This window comes from Mytilus edulis, chromosome 4 (genome assembly GCF_963676685.1).
Source record: "Mytilus edulis chromosome 4, xbMytEdul2.2, whole genome shotgun sequence".
Classification (NCBI taxonomy): Eukaryota; Metazoa; Mollusca; class Bivalvia; order Mytilida; family Mytilidae; genus Mytilus; species Mytilus edulis.
In genome coordinates, this window is record NC_092347.1 from 78,665,452 (window position 1) to 78,676,450 (window position 10,999).

The 10,999-nt window shown below is 32.1% G+C and overlaps 1 protein-coding gene across 1 annotated transcript; it reads left to right on the forward strand.

Moving 5' to 3' along the window:
- The first annotated feature begins 7,981 nt into the window (after window positions 1–7,981).
- On the forward strand, window positions 7,982–10,791 carry LOC139520616 (uncharacterized). Its single transcript, XM_071313434.1, has 3 exons — window positions 7,982–8,166; window positions 8,532–8,705; window positions 9,839–10,791. Exons 1-3 carry the CDS (start codon window positions 8,088–8,090, stop codon window positions 10,765–10,767), a joined length of 1,182 nt encoding a protein of 393 aa, XP_071169535.1. The 5' UTR covers window positions 7,982–8,087; the 3' UTR covers window positions 10,768–10,791.
- Window positions 10,792–10,999: the final 208 nt, after the last annotated feature.

Sequence of the window (10,999 nt, forward strand, 5' to 3'; positions counted from 1 at the left end):
TAAAAATTGACATTAAATCTTGTCCCCATTATTTAATCGAATGTCTACTTCAAGTTACATTTCTTGTCAGTGGATGCAATCTAAGTAAACAAAAATCGTATTCGCTAGGAGAGAGTCGGAAGATACCTAAGGGATAATCAAATTTGTGAGACAATCTACAAAACACAACATAGAAACATAAAAAAACACTGAATGTGAACACGAATAACCTAAACAGTCGTTTATTCTATCCTCTGTGGAATAATTCAAATCCACTTATGAAGAAGAAAAAGTTCTTTGTACACATGTCTTGACTCTAAACACTTTTAAATGTGTTTTAAAACTAAAGTGCTTAAAAATAAAACACTAATTTATAAATATGCTTAATACAGTCCTTATCACACTTCTAAACACATGTCCCAGTAAACATTTTTAGAACGACATGTTTCGACCAAAACGTGTAATGATATAGATCACAACATTCACGGTGGGTAAGGTTGTTCTGCGAGAGAACGTTCTGTGCTGGTGATTCGGTCCTGACGGGTGCTGGTGGGTCCTGATTCTGTGCTGGTGGGTTTGTTTACATTGTAACTGTTTTGTTGCCTAATTTTTCTCTGATACGTCATCAGTACCATGCAAAGCATACTACAACAATATTTTATTGCAAAAGTCGTGCAGGTTCGTTAAACGAAATTGTCCTGGCGCTGTGCTGGTGATTAGATAATAGGTCCTAGTTCTGTGCTCCGATGTCTCGATTCTGTGCCTTTATATTTTAGTCAAAAGTGGCAAATATTTAAGATCATTGATGCTTTAAACTGTAATTGACTAATTAACTGTTATCTGTTGACATTATTGTGAATCTGTTTACTGCAATTATGAAAAAAGAACACATAATTTTTTAATTGACTGTTGATCACCATAAGCGACGAAGCAGCGCATCTATTTTGGATAGGCAAATATCCACTTCTTGATATGGGACGAGCTCTAAGGTCCCACGGCCCCGTCTTTTCTGGCAAAACAGCCGTTGGACGTCAGAGTAATTTCGGACTAAATTTGGAATGATTTTAAATCCACTTATATAAAAAAAGAGTTGTATACATGTCTTGAATTTAAACACAGTGACTGTTAAATGTTAACATTAAAGTGATCAGAAATAAAACAATTTTGTCTGTGCTTAATACAATCCTTAACCGTTCAAACACTTTGTCCCCCATAACATGTTTAGAACGACATATTTTGATAAAAACGTGTCATATAGTGCACAAAATGTGTGTCTCTTAAATATTTTGTTACTCTTTAAACGGGCAACTTGAAAAAGGTAATTATTAATCATGTCAGTACCGAAGGACTGGCCACTCATCTGATTAGATATTGTGATGACAACGCAACAGCAATAAAACAAATACCCAATGAAATATCTACTGATCTGACTGTTTGTTGATTGCTATCTGGACTTGATAATACGGTCTCGAGTTGAACATGATGTTTCTTCAAATAGATCTAGACTTTACCTGTAGCTTTATGTGAAAATTTGTACTAAACTGCCCCAAAATCATACAGACAATACTAACTTCAATGTTCAAGATGTAAAACCGTAACACAAACGTTTTTGTTTTAAAATGTTGATGCTCTTGTTAATTAAGGCGCCTAAAACTATTGTCTCGGGAACATCAAACCTTTAGCCCAATAGGCATGCTTACCTAAATTTACAAGTATGACAAAACGCTTCCAAATTTTCGAACATCAATGCTCAACGTACTTTATTTGGCCTTTTGTTATTCATTGATGAGTCTTATATTTGTAGACAAAATGCGTGTCTGGCTTACAAAAGTTTTATCCTGGTATCCATGATGAGTTTTTATGCAGAAGTGGACACTAAAAAACGACTGGCATGAACGGTGAGATACTGGTATCTATGATGGGTTTATATGTATACAGATTATACAAATATGACGTCGAAATATTTTACGTTTTTAATTTTTTTGGTAATTTGGAAATTTGGTTGTGGCAGTTGAAAGTCTAATCCCTGTAAATCTCCCTATTGAAAACGTTTTTTATGGATAATAAAAATATTGGGTTCAGTATCATATCTTCCATGCGAAGTAGAGAAACGATTTACTACATATAATCTGAGACATGGCTGTAAACCAGAAATCTACTTAGTAATACACAATGATTGTGTTTCAGTATATTTTGATACTTTAACCGATAGGTTTAAAATAACAGTAATATAGGGGACTAACAATCCTCCTTATTAAACTTTCTGAGTTCCTTACCAGTTTAAGATATTTTTGATAGTTTTTGAGGGAAAATTTGAAAACTTTTTTAATGAATTTTTCATAAACAAAGGATTTACACAAATTTTGACGCATCTTATAAATGCAGTTTACAATTATAGTTTTTATAAAATCAAAATCTGTTATGTAATAAAAGGGGTTTGTTGTTTATTTGGTGATGAATTATGGCACATTTCTAAAGGATATCACTATGGTTATAGATAAAATACAACGCCTAATATTTTTTCAAATATACTATTATAGAAGAAAAAAACCTAGGTATAAGTTACTAGCAATCCATATTTCATTTCAAGCATGCAGCACCATACATTTTTTCTGACTCATGTATCACCATTTTATTGATGGCTGCATGATTTTTACATGGAGCCCTACTTAAATGAAGAGTAAAATTATTGAATATGGTTGTTTTAAGTATTTGATTCTGTATAAAGTGCGGAGCTTGCAATAATCTTTTCGCAGTTATAATTCTATTATTTGGTGGTAGTTATCTCTCTTGCCATATAAAATCACGCCAGTTTACAGAAAAAAAGTATACAAACTTATAAAATAAAAATAAAGGTAAAAGCAATTGCAACCTCATCAAATAAGATAAAATTGGGCAGAACAAACATCCACAATAACCACCAACAGTCGGATCACCAAAAACAAAGACAACCAATAGCAACCAACTTCTCCAAAATATAGTCCAACAAATATATCAGTGTATGTTCACTTGTGTTTAATATATGTCTTCCGATTGAGATAAGCCGTTTCAATTGATATTTCATAGTGTGTGTTTCTACATGTATGTTGTGGTGTTACACTATTGTTTCAGATAAGGGTGAAGGTCGGTGCCTATTAAAGCATTTAAACCCGCTACGATTGTTTGGTCATCGTTTGGAGTAAAAACAAACATTTATCCTGTTTGAAGCTACAACACAAAATAAAGACTGGCGTGCATAGCTCATTTGTCAGTATGATAACCACTGACTGGAAACAAGCAGACGTAGTTATTGTGCTGGATGATTACACCAAATCGTTGGAAATTTTGTTAATGCTAACGAAGAAAAAAAAATTCTCCTCTGTCTTCCCTTCTTTTTGTTTGTGTCTATCAGGATTTTATAAAAAAAAAAATGACAGATTAAACAAATCCTGTGGGGAATATTTCATGCATATCCAGGACGAGAATGTCAAGCTACTGAAAAATATTTGTTGCATCTTTAATGTGACTGATGTCAGATTACCTCAGTCTGAGGATATTAACTGCTTTCTTTTCAGACTGTTCCTTTTAACTCTAAAAAATGCACAGAATAGTTCATATTCAAACTGCTTAAAATACAGTTGTACAACACATTATTTCTGACACTATATTTTTAAAATAAATATAAGAAATTTAATCTAGCGATCAATTTTTATAGTTTTTACTAGAAACTACAATTACGCAATCAAATTTATGAAATCACTAACTGAGCAGGTAAAAATAAAATACAACTTACATTAGATTTCGGAGAAAATGAAAGTATGGCAGTTGTACGTTATTGAACTGGTGCTTATATTTTTTGAAACATGTTTGTACTTATTTAACAAAAAAGAACGATGTTTTATCTATCCCTCAAAACAATATGTATTTACTAATATTTGCCCAATAAAGAACAATATTTTAAAATGAGAATTTTCATTCGCTTATAAGGGTGCCTACTAATAGGTTTGACCACGCCACATTCTGTCCTACAATTCAGTGGTTGTCGTTTATTGCTGTATAATATCATACTAGCATTTGAATTTCGTTCTTATTTTTTTTTATACATCAGGTTGTTAATTTTCTCATTTGATTTGTTTTGCGCTTGTAATTTCCGGGCATTTTACAACTGACAATGCTGTTTGGGTTACGCTCTTTGTTGGAAGCCGTAGGTTGACCTATTATTGTTTATTTTTATGCCTGGTCTGGTGGAGAGTTGTTTCATTGGCAATTATACCACATCTCCTTATATTAACGATTACTCGTCTTAGCTCTATTGAAGTTCTAAATGTGTTCGTTCTAACATCAAAGGCGTTTGTAGGAACAGAAAAATGGTCAATCATGCATGAGGTCTTTCTCAATGTGGGCAGTTCGGATAGAAAAAGAAAAATGAATGAAAGTTATTAGTATTACATTCTAGCAATGGTAATTTATTGTAGACCAATACAAATATTCTGAATGGTCAGTCAAAAAAAGACTCAAAATAGTAAGAATAAATAAAGTAAAAAAGAAAAACTAAATATCCTTTTTTTCACACGAAAACAATGCCACATTGGATCTGTTGGACTTTGTTCTAATGCCACTTGTATTCGGTTGAAATTTTTAGATGTGTAAACTAATGACTATGATATGGTATACGACAGCAATACAACACAGTGAAACATAGTATTCCTTAAGTACAACATAGTTTGGAATGCCAGTGTAAACAATCATGACATGCCCTTGATATTTTGAATGTAATTCAAGTAACGGTAATCATTAAATTGTCCAAGGTTGTTTAGAGACCAGAGAAAACTTAGAAGTGTCGAAATATCAAATCTCCTAAATGTATTGATGCCAATTCATGACTAAAGAATTCAACACTATGTTAGGTTCGTGTTCAATTGTTCATATATACATTTTCGTCACTCTAAATTCTTCAAAATATTTTTCAAAAGTTTTATTCTTTGTTCAGTTTTCGACAATGAAACTTTGTCAAGATTATTTTATAAAGCTGTAAAAATTTTCAATTTGCCAATTTATTTTAATTCGTTAAGTGAGTTTTTTACTTTTAAGGTTGCAACTTCTTCGTGTTAAGTTGACCACACTCCGTTTTATCTAAATCCGATGACATTTTTGGCATTTTGCGGCCTTGATCGGTCTTATTTGGTCATGCCAGAAACACGTTTGAGCACTCGAAAATATGTTTGCATTGAGTTTGTGATACTTAAATATCAACATGATATACTACAACAACATTCTATAAATTTGAACCAGCAGTGACAATAGATTTTTTTACAATATTCCCTTTGATCAAGTCTTTATGCTTATTGGACAATGTGTTGTCTAATGGACGTACCAGGAAGATATTATAATAAGGTTATTCAACTTGTGCCATTAAATGTAAACAAACAAAAAACAAAACAAAAAACGGCGTGAATTATCTTAAAGAAGTACAATTCAACTTTATAGTACAAACTATCAATAGATGTGTTCATTCTATGTAAAGAACTGTTTATTCTTTTTAGCGATTTGTTAAATCTATACATGTATTAAGAAGTGTTAGTTCATTTATGTTGAATGAGTATCTCTGCTCTTGTCTTGGTGGAAGTAGATATGATGTTCGTGATGTGATATAGTAATATTTGTCAACAAAGTGTTGACTCATTTGTTTGTTTTTATTCATAATTTTTTGTACATTCTCTTAATATAAATAATCAATATTAAAATGTATTGATAAGAAAAGTTATAATCGAATCTTAACGAGGACTAGCTACATGTCAACGCATTATTTCGCTGTACTTTTTCCTACACTGTAAACTAAGAAATTGTTGTGTGCATTTATTATAACCATTTTGAACAATGTACAAAATTGTGAGATAAATTGTTGCGAACCCAACCATTATCCCCCTACAATACATTTAGCATTGAAGAAAGTTTAAATATACATATTTATTTGAATCATCCTAACTTAAGTAGTTTCTTTTCCAAAACCTGTGTGAGACCGGATCTCTTTCCTCTTTTTTGGGAAGACATGTTATACAAATTGTGTTCTCTAAAATCTCGCATAACTTGATGACAGCTTTCATATTAATGTTGTTAAATGACCCTTTCCTTTCCTTTCATTTTGAAATGATGATAGTGACAAAATTAAATTTTGTTGTTGAGATGACCTCAAAAAGTCCATGGAAAATAGACCGTAAAGTCTGCTTTGGCAGAGTCCAACAAAAGGCGACTTTCACCAAAAACAAATGGCAAAATAGGCATTATATATTTTTAATTCAACGTTCCATTTATCACTTTTCTCCTTCTAGATTTGAAAATAAGATTTAGTCTTGTTTTAACTTGTTTATTGTTAACATTAAAGCATTAAGAAAATTATATTGAAATTGTTTTCTTGACTATAAGGCATTTAGTTTCTTCATTCAATGCTATTTCAATCTAATGTCAGCAACAATATTTTTCCAATTTCTCTTTTTAAGAATGCAAAGCAGACCACATGTATTTCAGAACCAAAAGTTTTCATATCTTATTCCTCTTAAAATTTGAAATTATAGTTTATGAATTTATTCATCAAATTCGATCAGTTCAGCACTTTTAACAATTCATATACATGTATGATTTTATTCAAGCTGTTGTCTTGCAAGCGATAATAGCATGTAGGTGTGAACATGCGAAGGACACGTACATGTAGCTATATGATAATTGATTTATGTTTGAAAAAAAACTTAACTTAGCAACATATTTCGTCTATTTACTATCCTATGATGATGACAAATATCGATTTTCTTATAATTATAATTTATTAAAACAGTTCATCAGTTCGTAACTAATAAAATTCACAAAGCTATGCTGTTATTTATGTTCCTTTTGCTTATGTAAAATCAGGCAGAAATGCATATTTTAAGTCATCATTATTATGATATTTATAAAAAATTGTATCAACCAAGTAATGAATGGCTATAATTTCACAATTTAAAGTACTGTAACAGTTAAAATGTTTAAAATGTATATTGGCAGTGAATGTTTGTGTCTGCGCCATTCTCCCGACGGTCGTCATATGAGTATATTTTGTGTCTGAGCCAAGCTCCGAAACGTTTATCATTTATTTAATTTATTTCTGACTTGTCCACGAAAATAAGACCTTGATTGTATCTCCATTTTGACGAATAAAGATATCATATACACAATGTTTACCTCTACCTATTTGCTACAAATGACACTAGCACCAGTCGGTACCCCATATGACATAGTTACAGTATGCTTAACCTTTCTTGTTTATTAGTTTTTCACATTTTGTTTAAAGGCTGCTAAAGGCTTTTTCTATAATTTGCTTTTCAATGTAATTTTATCACATGAATAGTTCTTATGTAGATATATCAAGAAACGTGCTTCAAAGGCATATATTGTCTTAGTCGTTCTGGGCACAACTTTCCTAAAGTGTCGCGTTTTAATGCTTTTACTTTTATTTTATTTAACCGTCTCTTATGCGTCTTTTGAAGACAAAGCGCGCGGCTGGCGTATCATACTATAACCCTGGGGTTTTTTTTCGTTTGTGAGTTTTTCCAATGATTAATAGTGCTTGAATGCATGATGAATCGAGAAAAAAAGAATACAATATGACGAATAGGGATAACTATATTTACCCGCATTACTATGATGATTGTATGGATATGATATTGGAGTTGCAATGATTTAGATTTGGAGGTGGTTTGGGTTGCATGATTATCTGACTACAATGATTACCTGTTGCTGCACAAATAGCAGGAAGCTGAAAGAAAAACGGGTTAACAATACCTACCTGTATGAGATAAAAAAAAAATGTTTTGAAGTTTAACAAAAGCAGTTGGTATACGGGTTAAACTTTTTCGAATCGCCAACACTTCCAATTCGATTTTATCTATATCAGCATCTTTGCATTAGGTTTCACTTTACAATGTTAAAATGTAGCTTTTGAACTTTACACGTGTTCAGCTGACAAAAGATGTAAAAAAAAACTTCCTTTTACGTTATAGTTGGTTATCTGCGTGAGCTGTCATCAGCTGTTACACACTGTCTGAGTATAAAGATATCTATCTTACAACTCGACTGACCACAATACCAACAGGTCTAACATGAAGTGTGTAGCAATCCTATTGGTATTGGTCATCTGCTTGGCTGAAGGTGGTAGGACCAGTAACCGATGTCATCCAAGTAAGTGTATTTAACAACATTTAGTTACCATTCGACAATAATTTACAATTGAGATTTCTATTTTATCATACAGGACAAATTTCTCAAATTTGATTATGATTTCAGTTTCTTTATCATTCATATTCCTATATTCCAAAAATATTACAATACAGTTAACCGATTTAAAATAAGCAGCTGTTTCATTTCAATCAACTTTTTTTAAATTTCATTTATACATTTGAACATGAGTTTGTTTCTTTTGTATTTTCTTTTTATAATATAATTTCCATTCTCCATTATCAATTTTATTCACCCTTTCTGTATGTAATTCATTATCAGTGTTTCCTACGAAATGAACTCCCATCTTTTAATACTCATCTTTTTAGAGTGCGGTTTAGAGAAAGACAAAGGAACGTGTTGTAGACGAAGATATTGTTATCCAAAAACTCAATATTACTATGACCATGGAAAAGGGAGATGTCGCCGGTTTAAATTCAAGGGGTGTAACGGTAACAAAAACCAATTTGCCACCAGATGGAAATGTATGAAAGCATGCCGAGGTATTGTTATATTTATTCTTCTTTTCCAACCAACCGAATAAGGTTCAATTTCAGTTTACATTTTTAAAGGGCATGGAGGGTCGGACGTCTTCCAAGAGGAAGGGGTTCATTTATACTACCTTTATTTCGTACAAGGTAAAAGAAAACTGTCAATCTTTCCTTTAGTTTTAGCTTTTTAAAATTCTTGTGTTTGCCGACAGTTTTTTAATAAATTATTGGTAAGGGCTATTTGATTACTGATGTGTGTTGTATATAAACATAAAGAATATCGACGACGATTGCCCATTTGACAAGAAACAAAAATAAAAATGGAAACTAAACGTCGCTGTACGGCCTATAACAAAGACAAAGCCCATATCGCATGTATATGTACATTTATTTTGCCCACTAGTCGAGTTAAAAAAGAGATTGCGAATTTTTTAAATCACATTTACCCATCTATTCATGGGCATGCTCTTAGTCAGTAGTTGTCTTATGTTGAGAATATGATGTTGTTGGTAGATGTTCATATTTAATTCAACCGATGACAAAATGTATAGCTACCTCGCTAAATGTATTGTTGAAAACTGTATGTTGACCTCTTGGCGTCGCTTGGAAGTTTTTTGTCGTTTGATTGCTCAATCATTTATGTATATCCCACATATCCTTTTTTGCGATTTAAGGTGGTAGCAAACACATTGACTAAAATTAATTTGGCTTGTTTAAGATTTTGAGAAAATATTTTCTTTGACCTTTTGACAAAAATATAGTTTTTAAAAGTTTGAATCACACACTTCTTCGGAATAATTTCATGGTATATATATAGCAGTTTGACCAATTCTAATTTTGATCATTTAGGAACTAAATATTACCTTAAAATAGAATGTGATTAAAACGTTCAGCTGATTTTTTAAGAGTTATCTCCCTGTAGTGTTATGTACCACCTTAATCAGTCGTCTATTATGAACGAATATACGAAGTATTTTGATATTTTCGCCTCAATAATTTTGTATTATTTTAGATTTTTCTCACTCAAATATTGATTTACTGACATTGCACTTAAATTTTCCAATATATGATCATTATATGTTTATTAAAACATGAATTAGGGTCAACTTTATCTAACTTAATAACAAAAATATTGTTTTATTTAGGATGTGATTTCAAATATGGCTACGGCTATGGTGATCAAAAGGGAAAAGGAGAAGTTCATGGTTATGGCTATTCAAAAGAAAAGGGCTATGGATATCAAAAGGGAAAAGGCGAAGGATATGGCCATGGTTATGGCTATGGATATCATAAAGGAAAAGACGGGGGTAATGGTTATGGTTATAACAAAGAAAAAGGAAAGGGATACGGCTATGGATATGAAAAGGGAACAGGTAAAGCTCATGGTTACGGCTATAGTAAAGGAAAAGTAGAGGGATACGGCTATGGCTATGGATATCAAAATGGAAAAGGCGAAGGACATGGCTATGGATATCAAAAAGGAAAAGGTGAAGTTCATAGTTATGGCTACGAAAAATTAAACAACACTAAACATGGTTATGGTTATTTGTATCAAAAAGGGAAAGAGGAAGGTCATGGTTATGGCTATGGATATCAAAAAGGAAAAGTCGAAGGACCTGGCTATGGATATCAAAAGGAAAAGGGTCAAGGTCATGGTTATAACTATAGTTATTTATATCAAAAGGGGAATGGCAAATATCATGGTAATGGCTATGGCAAAGGAAAAGGACATATGTATGTCAAAGGAAAAGGGCATATGTATGTCAAAGGAAAAGGACATATGTATGTCAAAGGAAAAGGACACGGCATGGGAAAAGGACATGTGTATGTCAAAGGAAAAGGACACGGCATGGGGAAAGGAAATGTGTATGTCAAAGGAAAGAGACATGGCTTTTACAAAAGAAAAGGACACGCATTGAGCAAAGGAAATGGGCATTTTTATCGCAAAGGAAAACGTCCTTTTAATCGTAAAGGAAAAAATCAGTTCTATCGCAAACGAAAAGGTCATTTCAATCGCAGACGACAAGGACGTTTTTATCGTAAAGGAAATGGACGTTTTAGTCGCCGTGGCTAAGACCTAAAACTTTTAAAAGGAAAATACATCAATATAGCTATGAAAAAAATAACATACAAATTATACATATAAGTATTGAAAAGAAAATGATTAATCTAACAAGACCCTCGAAGTATATTTGAATTATTTGGAAATTATTGCAATATAGTAACCACTATATCTTATTCTGCTGGTCCAACAAACCAGTTGAGCTTTTGATATCACAACGTACTTTTGATGGTTGTTTTGGTGT